Here is a 20000-nt window from a genome sequence, read left to right as displayed (position 1 = left end):
TCGATGGAAAGAGTTCTGAGAACCACATCAGTCAGCCATTTCCCCGTACCGCTGTACACCTGGAGAGTGGCTCTCCGTGCGGTGCGTCGAGAAGTGGTCAGAATGTGAGGATGGAGCCTTTATTAAATGTACAATGTTTCGTTTGTTGGAAGTTTTTCAAGTACAAGCAAAATGTTCTATATTCAATAAAGGTTACATCCTCACATGGTGTCTACTTTGAGCATTTTGTCTGCAATTCCCAAATGAAGTCACGCCTCGAGGAGTGTTGCCAGATTAACTGGTTTTGTTTATTTACATAAAAAAATGCCATAAAGTTGATTGCCAACCAAACCTGTTGATTTATTCTTTGGCTTTATTTGTCTACATTATTCAACAACGCTATCAAGTTAATTACCAAACATGTTAATTCATATGTTAATTTGTGTGTTAATTTGTATGTTAATTTGTTATTTCATCTTGTTTATTCCACGGTCTCCAGCAACGTTGTCAAGTTAATCACCAGACATGTTAATTTATATGTTAATTTATCATTTGATATTCTTTATTCACATCAAACTTAATACCAACCATGTTAATTTCTGTCACTGTGGTAGGTTCTATAATATTTTAACCAATACTAGATAATTCTATTCACTTGAGATGAACAAAATTAAAGTTATAGAAATAAAAAATTGGTGGGATTGAAAACATATATATATATATATATATATATATATATATATATATATATATATATATATATATATATATAAAATAGAAAATTGATGTTCGAACAATGGATGTTATTCGGGCCATCAATCTGAGCATTGGACATGTTCATTTCAGAACATTACATTATATAGTAATTTTCTAACTAACTAACATCAGATAATTTTATCTAGTTGATCTAAACTAATCAAGGAAAGAGTTGGGAGAGAGTAGGGACCAATACAGAAACAAGAAGGAAAAAAAAAATAATGTAATTCTGTGTCGACATATAATATGGCGTTCCTCTCTCCTCTTAATGATAAAAACAAAGCTATTATAGGTCTCCCAACATCCTTGTACTCTATCGGAACACTCAAAACTTAGATTTTAAAACACTTCGAATTCAAAATACTCAAAACTCAAAACTCAAAACACTCAAAACTCAAAACACGCAGAACTCAAAATACTAACTCAAAACATTCAAAGCTTAAAAAACTCAAAACTCAAAACACTCAAAAGTCAAAACACTAAAAACTCAACATTCAACACTCAAGATTCAATACTCAAAACTCAAAACACAAAACACCAAGACTCAAAACCCAAAACAATCAAAACTCAAAACCCAAAACCCAAAACACTCAAAACACCTCCCCCCAGCGATCTTTGGGTACCCGCGTAACGACGTTGACCATATTTCCCCGTATGAGGTCCACCTTTGACGTTAGTTTTTTTTTTTTCCAACAGTGATGGAGATGGGCGTGGTGAGTCGTATGCAGCAACGCCCAATGCGGGTGATCATGTCCGCACGCCCTGCTCCCACAGACTCCCGAAGAGCTTCGATAGAGTCCCGTTCGGCCACGCCATCGCAGATACAGGTAAGGAAGGGGGACGAGGTCGCGGGAATAGGGGGAGGAGCTATAGAAACGGGAAATAACCTTCATGAGTTGGGAGAAGCCTGTGGGTACAGGGGAGGAGTCACAGGGACAGGGAAGAACCACAAGGACAGGGCAGAACCTCAAGGAGTTAGGAGAAGCCACTGGGACAGGGAAGAACTTTCAAGAGCTGGGGGAGCCACAGGGACAGGGAAGAACCACGAGGAGTTGGGAGGAGCCACATGGACATAGAAGAACCTCCAAATACTGAGAGGAGCCACATGTACAGGGAAGAACCTCCAAGAGTTAGGAGGAGCCACATGGACAGTAAATAATCTCCAAGAGTTGAGAGGAGCCACAGGGATAGGAAACAACCTCCAAGAATTGGGAGGAGCCACAGGGGTAGGGAGGGACCTCTAAGAGTTGAGAGGAGGAGCAGGGACAGGGAAAAAACCTTTAAGAGTTGGGAGGAGCCACAGGGATAGGGAGGAACCTCCAAGAGCCAGGAGGAGCCACAGGAACAGGGAGGAACCTCCAAAAGTTGGGAGGAGCCGCAGGGACAGGGAGAAACCTCCAAGAATTGGAAGGGGTCTACAGGGACAGGGAAAAACCTCCAAGAATTGGAAGGGGTCTACAGGGACAGGGAAAAACCTCCAAGAATTGGGAGAAGCCACAGTGATGGGGAGGAACCTCCAAGAATTGGGAGGACCCGTAAGGACAAAGAAGAACCCTCAAAAGTTGGGAGGAGCCACAGGGACAGAGAAGAACCTCCAAGAGTTAGGAGGAGCCTGTGAGTATAGGGGAGGATCCACAGAAACATGGGAGGACTTGCATAAACAGGGAAGAATTCGCAAGGACATGGAAGAACCTTCAAAAGTTGGGAGGAGCCTGTGGGTTCAGGGAACGACCCGTAGAGACAGGAAGGAGCTACAGGAAAATTAAAGAACCTTCAGGAATAGTAGTAAGGATCCTCCAGGACCAAGGAAGGGCCCAAAAGCAACAGGGAAGAACCCACAGAGACATGGAAGAACCTTTAGGAGTAGTTATAAACCTCCAGGAACAGTGAAAGACCCACAGAAACAGGGACGAACCCACAGGGATATAGAAGAACCTAGGGTCAAGATCGGCGAGATTGACACAATCCTGGTGTGTGTTATCCAATATTTCCTCACCCAAATCACAAATCAAAGGAGTTGGTCATCACAGTGGGGTTGGTTACAACCTCAAACAACAAAAGTTCTTGTAACACTTCATTATAACACACATCATATTCATTCCACCCATTAGCACTAAAACACCAATTCCATCTACATATCCACCTGCTACCATGATTCAGCTTTTCACTGCAGTTCCGAAACAACGATTACAATACTTAGTGTAATATAAAGGGACAGACGCTAAAAAACCTGTGCACGTTCTTTGGAACTGTACCACTTACAGGTGTCGGTGCAGGTGGGGACGCGCTGGGATCTCTGCGTGCCCTTACAGGAAGCTCAGACCACAACCTGCCCGCAGGAGGACACCTTTGGACTCCACAAGAACGGCTCACTCTCCTGTCCCAATCTCTCCTCCAAGACCGTAATCAACTACTTGGTAAGTTCCTCTCTCTCTCTCTCTCTCTCTCTCTCTCTCTCTCTCTCTCTCTCTCTCTCTCTCTCTCTCTCTCTCTCTCTCTCTCTCTCTCTCTCTCTCTCTCTCTCTCTCTCTCTCTCTCTCTCTCTCCCCTCCCCTCCCCCCTCTCTCTCTCTCTCTCTCTCTCTCTCTCTCTCTCTCTCTCTCTCTCTCTCTCTCTCTCTCTCTCTCTCTCTCTCTCTCTCTCTCTCTCTCTCTCTCTCTCTCTCTCTCGTGCTCTCTCTCTCTCTCTCTCTCTCTCTCACTCTCGCTCTCTCTCTCTCTCTCTCTCTCTCTCTCTCTCTCTCTCTCTCTCTCTCTCTATCTCTCTTCTCTCTCTCTTCTCTCCCCATTAATTAATTAATTAATTAATTTATTCAATTATCAATTAATTGATTTATTTCTTGATAAATCTATTTATTAATTCAATTATTTATTCATCTTTTATTCACAAATATTTCATGACCTCTTCTTTGTCCTTGTCCTTGAATTCGAGTTTCTCGAACTCTCGAATTTCTCGAACTTTCGAATTTCTCGAATTTGATTTTTTTCCTTTTGATCCCATTTATCTTTCTATATCTATCATTCATTATCTCACTAGCTACAATCTAACTACCACTCGCCCTGTATGTAACTCTCTACATCGTATCTTTCTCTTGTGCAGATGTGTTGTATCTATGTGTCACACACTGCCTGAGATAGTTATGTCATGTGTCATTTGTCCGTAGTCGCGTGCACCTGTCAGGATTCGTGTCACGTTGTTTCTTTAGTGCCACGTCCGGTTCTTTTAGTTCAGACATGTTTGCCACGGGTACCAAACGGGATTCTTTCCCGGTGCCAAACTTTGTTTGGCAAATATTATTTGGCAAATAGAAGATCCTTGGAAGAAAACGTTCTGCAGGGTATACATCGTGTTTGTGGCAGAATGGATGGAGAGTCCATTTTCTACTTATCTTCGCCAATATTTGTCAATTTAGCGCAATTTACCATGAAATATTTTCATATTTTTTACCAAAGATGAATAAATGAATAAATATATACATAGATGAAATAGATAAATCAATAAAAATATAAACGAATTGATAAATAAATAGATAAATAAAAAGTAAATAAATAGATAAGTGAATAAACAAAGTAATAAAAATGATAAAAAATAAATATACAATTCGATAGATAGCTCTATTAATTAATAGATAATACTTATGGTCTTTGTCTGAAGTAAATGGGACATTTTTTGACAAAGTTCAAGAAAAGAAAACTAGATAAACTTACTATATTTACTTCCTAAATCTAAAGTTGTCATATTTCTTGAAATTTTCATACTGATCAATCCAGCCGTTTTGACGTAAGATGACCAAAAAACGAAACAAGTTCGACCAAAATAACCACTTTGCCCCCGGACTTAGTGTGAACGTGGTTCGAAAGGGATATTTTCGCTCCAACCTCCGATTCATCGGCGTTACCGCCCACCTCCAGAATCTTTTCCGCCGTAAAATCACTATGACGAACTATTTTGTTTTCTCATCAAAAATACATAGAGTGTCATTTGATATTATGCTGCAGGGAAATTATTATCCTCTAACAAATCTGCTCCAACAGTCGGACGAAAAATAATGCCGTAACTATAACTCCAAGCACTTACTTGACCTCTCCTCGATGTATGTGTCCTCATACATTTACCTCATACAAGGTCATCATGTTAAGACAGCAGGGCAGGACTGGCAGTAAAGGATTCAAAATGGACAAATTTCGATTTAAGAAGGAAATAGGCAAGAACTGGTTTGCCAATAGAGTGGTTAACGAATGGAATAGACTTAGTAACCAGGTAGTAGTGAGTGCTGAAGCTATTGGTTGTTTTAAGAGAAGATGAGATAACTTTATGAATGGGGATGGTAGCTGCTAATGGACATGGAACTACCTAGTGTATGTCATATGGCCTTTTACAGTGTCCTTAATTCTTAATTTCTTACGTAGTGAGCTCTGAAAGAATTGGTTATTTGAGAAAGTCATATAACTTTATGGATGGGGATGGTAGGTGGTAATAGACATGGGACTGCTTACTGTAGGCCATATGGTCTCTTGCAGTCTTCTTCATTCTTATGTTTTGAAAAGAAAACGAAACAACTTTATGGATAGGAATGACAGGTGGTAAGGGATATGGAACTGCTTAGTGTTGGCCTTATGGTCTCTTGCAGCCTCCTTCATTTTTATATTCTTGTGTACTTACCTCGGGTACTTACTTGACCCAGTACGCGAGGAAGACCTCGACAGTTGAGGACGGTTTGGTCGACGTTCTGGCCGGTACCGGCGGGGCTGATATGAACCGGGCACCACACTCAGCCGGCGCCTCCTTCCCACTCTCCTGGTCCGCCAACTTCTGGTAAATAAGTTTTCACCAGATTCAGTCTTCATCGCAATTAGTGATGGGATGATAAAAAAAAAAAAAAAAAAAACCGCTCCGAGTACCGACTTTGCTCCAAACATCTGATTCCGATACCAGTCCGATTCCGATACGAGTCCCGATACTGTTCTAAATTTCCGATTCCGATACCAGTCCGGATGCGATACCTGCAGTGATTCTAATTCATTATTATTTTCAGGCCCTGCAGTTGGGAAACAAATGCTTTGTGAACAAAGTACATTTAGTAGTCATTTATCGAAATCGGAAGTTTAGAGCTGCATCGGGACTCGTATCGGAATCGTATGTATAGAGCAGTGTCGGGACTTGTATCGGAATCGGATGTATATAGCAGTATCAGAACTCGTATCGGAATTGGAATTATAGAGCAGTACAGTATCGGGACTCGTATCGGAATCGTTCTTTTCTATTATTTTTTGTATCGTCCCATCACTAATCTCAGTCATAACAAGTCTCCATTATCATCATTATCGTTTTTGGTATTAATAGCCTTCTTCTCATTACCACTAATACCATTTAGTGACCGTCGCTCCCCTATTCCCCCGACTTGAGAGTTGTGGGGCTCAGGGGGTCAGGGGGCCACCTTTCGTCTGTGAGGTGCTGAGATGATGGGAAGTGTGGGAAACGGATTTTATGCCCTGTTCACACTAGCGGTCTGAACCGCGCAGAAACCGCGGCGGTACCACATAGTTAAGGAAAGATTGCGCGGTTGTGTGTGAACGCCTCTATTGACTTACAGTGTAATTAAACCGCTGCGGTTGAAACCACTAGTGTGAACGGCCTTAATGTGTATGTAGTGAGTCTGTGTTTTGCCTTGGCCACTTCCTTGTAAAAGGGAAAGTTCTATTTTTGTATTTATATGTTGTAGTTCAGCCTTATTGGTCCACTGCAGGACCGGCCTATCCTCTGAGGGCTGATACAGCCTCTGTACCTCACCATGGTGGTTTAGTCTGGTTTGGTAAGGTTGTATGTATGTCGAGAAGTGCATCTGAAGTTTTGGGTATGTTGAAATGGTTGTGAATCCAAGTCAGTATAATCAGCTCGACCATTCTGATTTTTGTATATATGATATATGTTATACAGACACTCCTCAACTTACGAACGAATCACGTTCCGAAGGACTGCTCGTAACGAAGTGTTCGTAAGTCGTTATTCAACATTATTTTAAAGGTACTTAAATTTACATGCATAAGTATGATATAAAGTCAATATATATTTTCTTACCCTAAAACACATTACCGGTGATACATAGAACAGAAATAAGTTGTAATACTAATACTCTGATGATAGATTTCTTACCAATGAAACTGGTAAAGTAGGCTTCAGGCTTCGTTTTTATAAATGATAGTTCGTAAGTCCAATTTTTGTAAGTAAAGGTGCGTCTAAATATAAAATCTTAGATTTGTGAGCTGATAAAGGAGCGTCTGTATACATGATCTTAGATTTATGAGCTGATAAATGAGCGTCTCTATATATAATCTTAGATTTGTGAGCTGATAGAGGTTCATCTTTATATATAATCTTAGATTTGTGAGCTGATAAAGGAACATCTCTATATATAATCTTAGATTTGGAAGCTGATAGAGGGGCGTTTGTATATATATATATATATATATATATATGTATATATATATATATATATATATATATAATCTTAGATTTGTGAGCTGATAGAGGAGGGTCTGTATATATATTCTTAGATTTGTGAGCTCTCATATAAACGTTCTTGCGTGAAAATAGTTCGTCCCGTCAAGTGGATCGATTCGGGAATTTCATCCCCGGTGGGGAATCAAGACCCTCTTCCCGAACTTCCTTGACTTCGGGAACGACAGACGCGTACTCCACCGCCGGCCAAGAGGTCCCCTTAGAAGTCCTTTTATCCCAGAAAGACTCAAGGAAGTTCCAGGACCTGCTGCTTCCCCCAACGAGCAAGTCTGGGGTTTACCTCAAGGTGAGATTTATGAGATACTATTCTTTGTGTGTAAGTTAGCGAGCTCCTGTCCTTTCTGTATCAGTTAAAGAGCTCCTGTTCTTTTGTCTGTATTACTGACACAAAAAGGCTGAGTTATTGTTCTTTCTTGATCACTTACCGAGTTCCCTAGTGGTGATATGATAGGATCTACACTACATCATTGAGAGTGAGTAGTTGGTGATACTAACTACGCAGCACTAAGAGAAATGTGCTAGTTACATGACAATGAGAACTTAACTTTCTTTGTTACAGGTGCTACGGGACACCTGTTGTAGTAGTAATGCTGACACAGGAGAGGTTGCGTACGCGTGCGAATTTTATGTAACATTGGGTTATACAACGGGCTTACTTACCTTTGGTTATTACGCCGTACTGACAGCATCAATTTGATGCATTCAGTGTTTTAGGCACTTCAGTAGCAACCCTACGGGCCAGAGTCACGAAACGGTCTTTATGTTTGGAAAGTAATCGTCGCTTAAATTTTTTTTTATCACTATTAATTTCTGCCATCCATCCTTAAATCGTTGATTTATGACGTCACCTCTATGACGTCATCCCATGGGTTAAAGCGCTAGTTGTTGCCAACGAAATATTAAAACTAATACCCTGGTTATTACCTCAAACCTGATAAGTTGGAATAAACGACTGATTTCCTGTATCGAGGGTACTCTTAATAATTATGTGCTTAATTGGTGCGCGTGTGTGTGTGTCTTTCTTCATATAACAAGTTTGAAAGTGCTGGGGTCATTTTTGTGGTTGCTCTCTGGATTCTTTCAATTTTTTTTATATTCTTTTTGGTACTGGGTGACCACAATGTCGCCGCATATTCTAGTCTATGCCGGTGTGACTAATATCTTTAAATAATTTCTTCGTCCAAATAAGTAAATGCCACTTTTATTGATCTTAGCAAGTTATAGGATTCTCCGACAACTTTGTTTATTTGTTTATCAGAGGACAAGTCGTTTGAGATAATTACTGCCAGATCTTTTTCAAATCCCACTTTCTTTACCTCCTTAGTTCCAATTTTATATTGTCCTGATATTCTATTTTTACTTTTTCCGAACTCCATTATGCTACTCTTCTTAATGCTGAAGTCCTCTTCCTATTTCTGGTTCCACTTCCAAACCATATTCAGGTCTTCCTGTAGTGATTCGCAATCCGTTTCGGTTTTTACTTTCCTCGCCAATTTAGCGTCGTCTGCAAAGAAGCTCATGTAACATTCCACATCATCATCCATGTCATTCACATAAATAGTGAACATTATTGGAGCCAATACAGATCCTTGCGGAACTCCACTAATCACCTCCTTCCAACCTGAATATTTTTCTCTGAGTACTACTCTCATCTTTCTACCATTCAGGAAGTCCTCCATCCAGTTTAGCAGGTTGCCTTGTATCCCTCCTATATTTTCCTTTTTTTTTTTTTTTCTTAAATAACTTTTGTGGTACCTTGTCGAAAGCTTTTCGTAACTCCAAGAAAGCACAATCAGCCCATCCATCCCTTTCTTGTATTATATCAATTAGTCTTGATTAAGAACAGATTAAATTTGTGGTACATGATCTTCCCTGTCTAAACCCAAATTGTCTTGGGTCTATTATATTATTTTCTTCCGCCCAGTAGTATCTTGTTTAATGAATGACTTGTATCTTGTAGCGTTTTCACATGCTCGTTCTCTTTCCAAGAGCTCGTTTTTGGGGGCACATAGATCACCACAAACTTTCTACTTTTCATGTCTCTGTCTGACTTTTATCATGATCAGTTCTACATTGCTTTTACCCTCCGTAATCTTTGTCACATGCAATTTTTTCTTGGCCAAGAACATGATTCCTCCTCCCTGTTTCTCGTTTCTGTTTTTAATTCAATAATTGTATAACCTTTGTCCAACATTAATGGGTGGAATTGAACCCCTTAGTTTCGTCTCTACATATATATGTATGTGTGTGTGTGTGTGTGTGTGTGCGTATGTGTACGTGTTGTTACGAAAAAAGAGGAGAAATATTTAGATTATTTATTTTGATTTGCACAACAAAACAATAACAACGAAAGCACATGGGTAACAGAAATATTATCACAATTAAATATTTACTTTAAAGTAAGTTAACATCAGAAGACAAGAAAATCACGTGAGATATGATAACCCTTAAACAACACTTAGATTACGTGTAATGTGGATTAAACTCATACATACATACATACATATACCAAGGCTTTTTCCCCCTTCCAAGGGAGGTAGCCAAAAAGGGAAAGGCATAAAAACACTCCCACCCATATCATCCCTAAATACACTCCACACCCCTCCCACCCTTCCTCTCATCTGAGCACCTCCTGGATGACGGGTCATCCCTGCACCCTGCCCACCGCCCTGGGTCAGAAGCAGTGTCGCAAGACACAGTACATCCACAGCAAGGCCGCTTCATTTAATCGGCGACCCCCCCTCTCCGTCCCCCTTTGCATATAAGGCGAGGACGGGGAGAAATCCCTTCGGGCTGCGTCAAAATTTACTCACACATACTACCCCACCCTCCCCGCCCATTCCTCCTCATGCAGTCACAACATCATCCATATACAACCATTCTCCACTCACCTCTGTCTTCCGTCCTCTCCCTTCCTTCCTCAACAGACATTCCCCTCTTCCCCAAAGCCCCCTTCACCCCATCCATCCACCTCATCCTAGGACGTCCCCTCATGTTCACTCCCTCCACATCTGCCTCCCATACCTCTTTTACTAGTCTTTCTTCACTCATTCTTTCCATGTGTCCAAACCATCCTAATATTCTTTCATCAACCCTATCTCCCAAATCCTTTTTAACCCCTGTTCTCCTCCTCACCTCCTCATTTCTCACTCTATCCAGCCTAGTAACCCCCACCATACTTCTCAGACACCTCATCTCAAACACATTCAAACTCCTTCTCTCTTCTTCTCTTATGTTCCACGTTTCTGCCCCATACAGTGCTGTTGGCACAATCACTCCTTCATACAGTCTCCTCTTCGCATCCATTCCCAAATGTCTATTCCTCATTACACTTTTTAATCCACCAAGGCATTTACTCGCTTCTCTCAATCTACATTCTACCTCCACCTTCACTTCACCTTTTCCTGCTACACTTGCACCCAAGTATCTAAAACTATCCACTTCCTTAATGTTCACTTCCAGTCTACTGCCACTTTCACCCTTTGTACATCTCATCACCTTACTTTTACCCACATTTATCTTTAGCTTTCTTCTATCACATACTCTCCCAAACTCTGCCACCAGCTTCCTCAATCCCTCCTCTGACCCTGCCACAAGCGCAGTGTCGTCCGCAAACAACAGCTGGCTCACCTCCCACTTTTCTCCATTTTCTTTAACCATCTCCAATCCCTGACTCACTACCCTAGCATTCACCTCTCGCACCACCCCATCCATGTATAAGTTGAACAGCCAGGGCGACATAACCCATCCTTGACGAAGTCCCCCCTTTACTTCAAACCACTCACTCTCTCCATTTCTAATCCTAACACATGCTCTACTACTCTCATAAAAACTCTTGACAGCTCCCAAAAGCTTTCCTCCTATCCCATAAATCTGCATAACCTCCCACAGTGCCTTTCTGTCTACCCTATCATAAGCCTTTTCCAGATCCATAAAAGCCCAAAAAACATCCTTCCCCTTTCCTATAGCTTTCTCACATATCTGTCTTACCACAAAGATCTGATCTACACAACCTCTACCCGTCCTAAATCCACACTGTTCCTCACCAATTACTCCTTCTGTTCCTCTCCTAATCCTCTCAATTAAGATCCTCCCATAAGCCTTCCCTACTACACTCAACAGGCTAATCCCTCTGAAATTACTACATTCACACTTGTCCCCTTTTCCCTTGTAAAGAGGAACTATACAGGCACTTCTCCAGTCCTCCGGTACTCTACCCTCTCTCCAGCAAACATTAAATAACCTCACCAACCAGTCCACCATCACTGAACCTCCCTTTTTCAGACATTCTGCATGGCATCCATCCAGACCAGGTGCCTTACCTGCTTTCATCATCTTTACAACTGCCTTCACCTCATCCTTCCTTATTTCTCCTCCATTCTCCTCACTCATCACTATCATTTTCTTCGCATTTCCCACTGCAGCTATCTTTCCTTCCCTATCCTCCTTCACATTCAGCAACTCCCTAAAATATTCTGCCCATCTTCCCCTCACTGCCATCTCTTCCATTATCATCTCTCCATCTGTACCTTTTACCTTTTCTTCCCTACTTGATTCGCCTCCTCTTCCTCTCTTAATTTCTTTCCAAAACATCTTTTTATTACTTTCAAAATTTTCTGTCATACTCCTACCCCATTTCACATCTGCTCTCCTCTTTGCCTCCTTTACCTTTTGCTTTACTTCTCTTTTCTTTTCTTTGTACGTCTCATATGACTCCTCTGTCCTCTTTTGTAACCAATCTGTGAATGCTCGCTTCTTCTCTTCTACAACCTTCTTTGTTTCCTCATCCCACCATTCACTACCCTTTCTTCTATTTCCCCCTGTCCTTCTTGTTCCACACACCATCCTTGCACACTTTAAGACTCCCTCCTTGAACCATCCCCATTCCTCCTCCACACCCATCTCTGCTCCATCCTTTACTCCCTCCCACTCCTCCTTCAGCTTCTTTTCGTACTCCTTCTCCTTTTCCTTTTCATTCAAGGAGTTCACTCTAAGAACCTCCCTACCTTTTGTCCCTTTCCTCCTTCTCCATCTATCCTCCACTCTCAGCTTACCTTCCACCAAAAAATGATCTGATATTCCCCCACCCTCTCCCCTTAGCACATGTACATCCTTAACTCTTCCTATCATAATCCTATTTACCACTACATAATCCATTGGCGCTCTATCTACCACCCTTCCCTCCACCACCCTCTCCCATGTGTACTTATGCTTGACTTTCTTCCGAAACACTGTATTTGCTATCATCAACTCTCTTTCTAGACACATTTCCACCATCAACTCTCCACTACGATTCTTTCCTGGAACTCCACACTTCCCAACCACTCCATCGATTGGACCATTTCCCACCCTAGCATTAAGGTCTCCCAGTACTATTACATTGACATTTCTTCCTAAACCCTCTATGCACTCATTTAAATCTATCCAAAAGGCCTCCCTTTCTTCCATGCTCTTCTCACTGCCAGGCCCATATGCACTTACAAAGACCCACATCTCCTTTCCCAGTTTCACCTTCATCCACATTATCCTTGAGGAAACCTCCTTCCACTCCACTACCTGTTTACCTATCTCCACACTTACTAGAATAGCCACCCCTTCCCTCCATCGCCCTCTCTTCACTCCTGATAACCTCCCACTTACACTCCCAAACTTACACTCACCCTTCCCTTTCAACTTAGTTTCACTCAAAGCCAACACATCCATCTTTCTTCTCACAAACATACTACCTATCTCTTCCCTTTTACTCTCATCTGTACCACATCCACGCACATGGGTAACAGAAATATTATCACAATTAAATATTTACTTTAAAGTAAGTTAACATCAGAAGACAAGAAAATCACGTGAGATATGATAACCCTTAAACAACACTTAGATTACGTGTAATGTGGATTAAACTCGGTGGAAGAAAATAAAGTAATTAAAGATCACGCACGGGAACGAAATTTGGTAAAAGCCTATTTGACACACCAACATAAAAAAAAAAAAAAAAAAAAAAAAAAAAAAAAAAAAAAAAAAAAAAAAAAAAAAAAAACACTCCGACGTAACGTGGATAAACAAAAAAGTGGGGAAGCGGAAAAATAAGGTCACTCAAAGAATGAATTAGGAAAAGCCCGATCGATACTTGATTAAAAAGAGGGAGATATAAAATCCAAACAAAAACCTCGCACCAGACATAGGATGTACTTCCTATAAAAAACACTACATACTTTGTATGAAAGTGGTACATGGAGATGGAACGGCCGGCTCTCGACTCGTAACGAGGTGAAGAAGAAGCCCCGAGTGCGTGAACGAACGTGAACGTATTTTGCATTTAGTCCCAGCGGAGCTAGCCGATTTAGGGACTGGCTTTTAGTTTTTGAGTGGCTTGATGAGAATGCGTGTTGTTATCGGGGAGTCCAATTAGCGTGTAACACGTGAGTGTATACCTGAGTTGTATTTACGCAGATGCGTGTGTGGGTGTAGGCGGGTGCTTACATCAGTCCTCCAACTGGGGAGGAGTAGGCAAGTTTGGCCGCGAGGACAAGGAGGTCAGCCTTGGGGGAGTTGTCTGCCCTGAGGCGGTCGAGAGCCGTGGTGTGGTTGCCAAGGGTTTTGCGTAGTGGCCGGAAGTGGGCTTCCATCACGGGGCACGTGAGGAGGCAGTGCTGGAAGGAGATTTCTGCGCCACAGGTGCAGCGTGAAGCAGTATATTTGGTGCGCCATTGATTTACCCGTATACTGCTAATTGTCGCTATAATGTGCGGAGGCAGGGAGAAGAAGGTGGGTGGAGTCGGTCCGAGGCAGGTCTTGAGGAGCCATCCTTGGGCAGCAGCGGTAGAGTGGTATTCCAACTTCCAAAGGTCCCAGGCAGCAAGGTCAATCTTCCGGAAGATGTCATTTGCTGAGGGCTGGAGTGAGATGACGCTGTCTTCAGGTGATGAAGCACCTAGCTTGGCAGCATTGTCTGCCATCTCATTTCCGTGGAGGTCCACATGTGAGGGGATCCATTGGAATCGGAGGAGGACGCCCAGTCTGTTGGCCTCGGTTAAGAGGCTCAGGACGTCTTTAAGGATGTCGGGCCATGACGTGCAGTTTCCATTTTGGATGGCTGCCAGACTGGATTTTGAATCCGAGAACACCGTTGCTTGCGTAGGCAGGTGAAATAGGGCGATGGTTTTTCGTATTGCCTCACGGATGGCAATGAGCTCAGCCGTGAGGATGGTGGTTGGGGGGAGCTTCAAAGAGAAGGTTTCCTTGGTGTCCTGCAGGTAGATGCCTGCTTCTGTGCGGCCGTCGCTTAGCACCGATCCGTCCGTGTATGCCAGAAAGTCATTGGGGTACTTCAGAGTAATCATCTCCCTTGCGCATGCTGCTAGCATGTGGGGGTCGTCTCGGCGGCTAAGTCCTGGGAGGTCTAGCTCCACCTCAGGAGGAGTAAGGGCCCACGGTGGGAAAGGGTCTACCTGGCATTGGGCTATTCGTCGGCGCTCGCCAGGTTGTATTTTGGCCGTCTTGCAGAGTTCCCTCACTGAGACGGGAAGGCCATGGATGGGTACGGGGGTGGAGGCTGAGTTCCAGGTCTCATACATCTCCTCGTCGGTGGAGTTTGGTACTCTCGCGGAGCTGAAGAGATAGGTACATGCGTCCCTCTTTAGGCGGTGCCACAGTGGTAGGAGGCCGGCTTCATTGTACACTTGGGCTTGAGGTACACCTTGTGATAGGCCTAGCCCCAGGAGGAGCGCGTGGCACTCCACCCGTGCCATATTTTCCACAGCCGTGTTGGGGAGGTCGTGGAGGGCAGGGGCGCCGAAGAGGAGGTGGGAGCGCACCAGGTTTTGTATGATAGGAATCAGGGTTTCCCTGCGTTGACCCCATTTCTCCCGACGGATGGCCCTGATGATATTGAGGGCCCGTTGGGCACTAGGGCAGACTTGTTGCAGGTGTTTATTCCACCGTCCGTCGCATTGGAAGATAACCCCGAGGTAGCGGACGGAGGCTGCGGGTTTCACAGCCGTGCCGCAGACCGTGATTTGGTTCCACTCCGGGTACTGTCTTCCGTTTAGGCCTATGCCGTGGACAGGCATGTATACCGTCTTGGTCGCAGAGAGGGTGAAGCCAAGATTTGAGAGGTGGTTCACGACTACGTCCACCTGTTCTTGGAATGTCCTTACTTCCGCCTGATGGTTTGCCGAGTCCTGCTATGGCCGTCGGTGCCTCGACTTCCTCCAGAGGGCTATGTCGTCCGCGTAGGCTGTGACGACTGTATCGCTTCGTACCCCCTTCCCCACTCCCGCTAGCAGCAAAGTGACGAGAAGGGGGCAACGACGGAGCCTTGGGGGACCCCATGTCGATTTTGGCTTGTGGGCTAGGCGTCCCTCTCCACCGAACTTCGTAAAACCAAATATTGCTAGGGAGACCCCAATGGATTTCAGTTTTCAGAGGAGTTTGGCGTGCCAAACGGTATCAAAGGCCTTGGAAATGTCCAGGAAGCACGTGTGAAGGACTCTTCTTTGCCTTTGGGATCGCCGGATGTGCTTGGAGAGTTTCACGACGTGATAGGTGACACTTCTCCCCTTCCTAAAACCAGCTTGAAGCTTCGGGAGGAGGCTGTTTGCTTCCACATGGTGGCTGAGGCGGTTTAGGACAATCCTCTCGTAGACCTTTCCTACGTGGGAGGTAAGGGCCACGGGCCTGAAATTTTCCACTAGGTCCCTCTTCTTGCCCGCCTTGGGGATGGGGACCACGATTGTATGTTTCCATGCTGTTGGCACCACCCCTTCCTTCCAGCATTTGTTGTAGATCGCCAGTAGGGCTCGTTGGTAGGAGGGGGAAGGTGCCGCAGTAGAGGGTACATGATTTTGTCCACCCCTGGGGACTTCTTGGTGGGTTTTGTGACCCTAAGGGCCCACCTCAGCTCGAAGAGGGTGAGGTTTGTGTCCTCGCCTTTGGGGGGGGGGGGGGAGAGGTCCATTTGGTCTTCTTGGGCCGCCCGGAAATTTCGCTTTTCAGCGGAAAGGCTGGTTGAGGAGCTCGCGCTTGCAAAGTGACTCAGGAAGCTTGCCGCCTTATCCTTGGCCGTGTGCAGCACCCTTCCGTCGGGGGCCCTAAGGTTACCGTCGGGGGGGGGGGGTTGTATTGGTTCTTTATCACTTTGAACCTCTTCCACGCTTCCGTGAGATCTAATGTATCCTCCTTGTTGTTCTTCCAATAATTTAATTTAGCCTTGGCTATGGTCTTCTTACACGTAGCTTTGGTCTACTTCATTGCAGTATAGGCAGCCTCCGAGCCTTCCCTCATGTACCGTTGGTAGGCCAGTTTCTTTCGTTCGACAGCTTCCTTGCAGTCGTCCGTCCACCAGGGATGGCCACGCCTTCCCTGACTGATGGCAGTCACAGGAATAGCCAGCTGGGCCGCCGCGAGCACAGTGTCGGTAAAGAGGGAGTTTAATTCCTCTACCGGGCGGGTGAGGTCGCGTGTGAAGTGGGCGTCGACTAGACGGGCTTGGTAGGCAATCCAGTCCACTTTTCCCAGGTTGAATTTTTCATGGGAAGGTGGAGGGGAGATTGTGGGGTTGAGGGATACGGTGATAGTGATGGGGAGGTGGTCGGAGGATAATGGGTCGTCCAGGACCGCCCATTCGGTGATTCCCGCGATGTTGGGGAACACGAAGGAGAGGTCTATGGCGGAGGTGCTATAATTCGGGTTGTCAGGCAGCCTAGTGTGTCCTCCATCATTGAGGAGGACAACATCGGCTGCGTCTAATTGGGAGGTTATTTCCGGGGAGGAGTGGGGGTATCCGTCTTCCCAGAGGGCGTCCCGCCGATTAAAATCGCCCACCACAATCCAGCCATCATGGAGGGCATCTAGCCACTCGAAATGGCACGTCGTAACTGGATTGTAGTAGTTAAGGATGTGTATCGATCGGTCGCCTTGTACGGTGACGGAGGCTACCACCCCCCCCTCCCATAGCCCTCTTCCAAGGGGGGGCCCAGAAACGACCCGGGGTGGGCAGCCAGTCCTTTGGAGACGTATGTGGCGGTGCGCACCTTGCCGGTGTCGTCTGTCACGGAGACAGGAGGGAAGTGAAACCCTGGCAGGATTGGTAATTTGTAGAGTTGGGTGTGGAGAGATTGTACTGCTAGTACCTGATAGGAGCTCTCCGCTAGGGGCTGCAGTAGGAGGTCCCGGATGGTGTTGATCACCCTGCAATTCCACTGTAAGATTTCAAGCACGTCATTTTTGGTGATTTCGATAATTGAGCTGAGGATCACGAAGATCCCATCCAGGAGTTTGGCTGCTTGGGGGCTAGGTCCCTTTGCAGGGACTCGACAGTGGCCTTCAGTTTTGTGATGGTGCTGGCTGCGGATGTCGCATTTGGGGTGGTGGGGGAGGGTGTTTGGTGAGGCGAGCTCGGATGAGATCGCGCTGTCGTTCTCATCCCCGGGAAAGCTGTCAACCTCATCCATGGGGGTACTGTCGCCCTCGTCCGTGATGGGGGGTGGGGGAATGCTAGGTGACCCTGTCCCCCGATCTTCAGGCTTGGGAGTCTTGGACTTCCTTTTCTTTGCTTTAATCTTCTTTCGGCCCTCGGTCCCAGTGACAGGGGTAATTTGGGGTGCCCCTGCTATCTTGAGCCTCTCTTTAAAGGGCTCACCAATGACATGATAGGTCACTGGAGCCAAAGGGTACAACAATAGAAAGTTTTCCCTATACCACTCTGAATGACAGCCTTGTAGCCTAACCACTTACACAGCATTAAATTATACACACAAGAATATTATGTACATAATAATAAAAACCTTAATACTAACACAAAGAAAATAAAAAGAGAACAAGATACTTAACCGGCAACTCGACATGCGCGATGCACATGTCCAGCCAGCCTGCCGACGATGGAAATTGTTGCCATACGTATACAATTTAGATACAAAAACTTCAATAAAATATTCGGAGTACGTCGCAGCGTACTGACATATGGTAACTGTGTTAAGTAGATGGTTACATTACACAAAGAAAAAGTACACAAACTAAGAAAAGAAACATAACCAAAAATACAACTTGGCAATTTACGCCCCCTATGCTAACGCTCACGGCTTACTTGACCTGAGGGCAAGGGCAACAAAAAACAGTAGCTGATCTGACCATGTTGACCTTCTTGGTGTGTCAACTGGTCTACACAGCTGACAGATAAGGGGGGGGTAAAAGGTGCGTGCTTGCAGACAACTTACAACCACCACGAGAAAGAAAGAAAATGAATTAAAACGTAGACATTGGGTACGTGACAGTGATTGTGTGTGTGTGTGTGTATGTATATGTGTATGTATATGTATGTATGTATATGTGTGTATATGTGTACGTGAGTGTATGTAGATGTGTATGTGTATGTATAGGGAGCATGCTTAGAATAACCATGTTTCAGAAAATAAGCCTCTTGTTATCCCCTGTGACACGTGTAATGCATTTTCCAATTTCAAAATCGATGTCAAAACTATACGCTACTTGATATCGATAATGACCGAATTTCAGCCGCCGCCTCCTCTTCCTTCTTCTCTTTCAGGTGCCTGGAGCCACAACCTGTTCCCCGAACACCTCACCTGTCAACCCACTGAACCCTTTTTTCAGCTCTTCCTCTGTCTGCTCTTCCAACTCCGTTTCTCCGTGCCCGCCACTAAATCACTCCACAGCCTCCACATCTCCTTTCCTAATTCGACATGACTCACACAAACCACCACCCTCAACATCACATCAATTCCACCACCACAACTATCAACAACAACAACAACAACAACAACAACAACAACAACAACAACAACAACAACAACAACAACAACAACAACAACAACAACAACAACAACAACAACAGAAACTACAGCTGCAACAGCAGGTCGATAAGGCGCTACCGATCTCCCTCCATAAGACACTCCAGGGCGTCCAAAACCTTCAGAGGCTCAATGTGAGCAACGGGCAGCTCAGCGAGGTTGCTAACGGTGGTCATCATCGCTTGGACGACCACCACCATCCCCAGAGGACCAACGAAGACCTCCAAAAGATCGAGAGGACCAGCGAACTCTGCCGTTCTCCGAAGAACATGCTCCTTCAACAGGATCTGGAGAATAATGTCTGTCCGGATGTGCTCCTCGATGTTGACAGGGAGGTAAGAAGACAAGAGGGGGTGTTGGACTCGGGCTTAAGGGTTATCACACTGGGCTATTTTTCCTCCGACCTCCGATTCATCGGCGGTACCGCCCACCCCAAGAACTTTTTTTCGCCGTAAGATCACTAGGGTAAACTATTTTGTTTTCTCAATATTTTACATAGAATGTCATTTGATATACTGGAGGAAATCTATTTCCCTCCAGCATATCAGATTTTCCCGAAAGTTGTGGGCTGCAAATCTACTCCAACTGTCGGAAGAAAAACAACCCAGTGTAATAACGCCTTTAGGTACCTTAACTTACAATTTCTGGAAAAATAAAGAGTGCGGGGTGATCTGATAGAGGTATTCACATGGGTCAAAGGCTTTAACAAAGGTGATGCAGGCAACGTATTCATATTAAGACGTCAGGCAGGACATGTAGTTATGAATTTAAAATGGATAAATTTAGATTTAAGGAAATGGGCAAGAACTGGTTTACCAACAGGTGGTTAACGAATGGAATAGGCTTAGTGACCATGTAGTGAGCGTTGAAACAATTGGATGTTTTAAGAGAAGATGAGATATCTGTATGGATAGGAATGAAAAGTGGTGACATGGGACTGTCTAT

At 44.5% G+C, this 20000-nt stretch overlaps 1 protein-coding gene across 1 annotated transcript in view; it reads left to right on the top strand.

Annotated features, from left to right (window-relative positions):
- Window positions 1-20000, top strand: part of LOC143028338 (uncharacterized) — a 54730-nt gene that overhangs the window by 11505 nt on the left and 23225 nt on the right. Inside the window, exons 2-6 of the mRNA XM_076190276.1 lie at window positions 1432-1562; window positions 3000-3152; window positions 5420-5550; window positions 7330-7540; window positions 18794-19390. Of these exons, the coding sequence (XP_076046391.1) occupies window positions 1432-1562; window positions 3000-3152; window positions 5420-5550; window positions 7330-7540; window positions 18794-19390 (1223 nt within the window). The remainder of the gene's footprint in view (window positions 1-1431; window positions 1563-2999; window positions 3153-5419; window positions 5551-7329; window positions 7541-18793; window positions 19391-20000) is intronic.

The sequence above is a fragment of the Oratosquilla oratoria genome, chromosome 9 (assembly GCF_046742065.1).
Source record: "Oratosquilla oratoria isolate Oo_2021 chromosome 9, ASM4674206v1, whole genome shotgun sequence".
Lineage (NCBI taxonomy): Eukaryota > Metazoa > Arthropoda > Malacostraca > Stomatopoda > Squillidae > Oratosquilla > Oratosquilla oratoria.
Note: the sequence above shows the minus strand (reverse complement) of the source record. Positions and strands in the feature narration are given on the sequence as shown.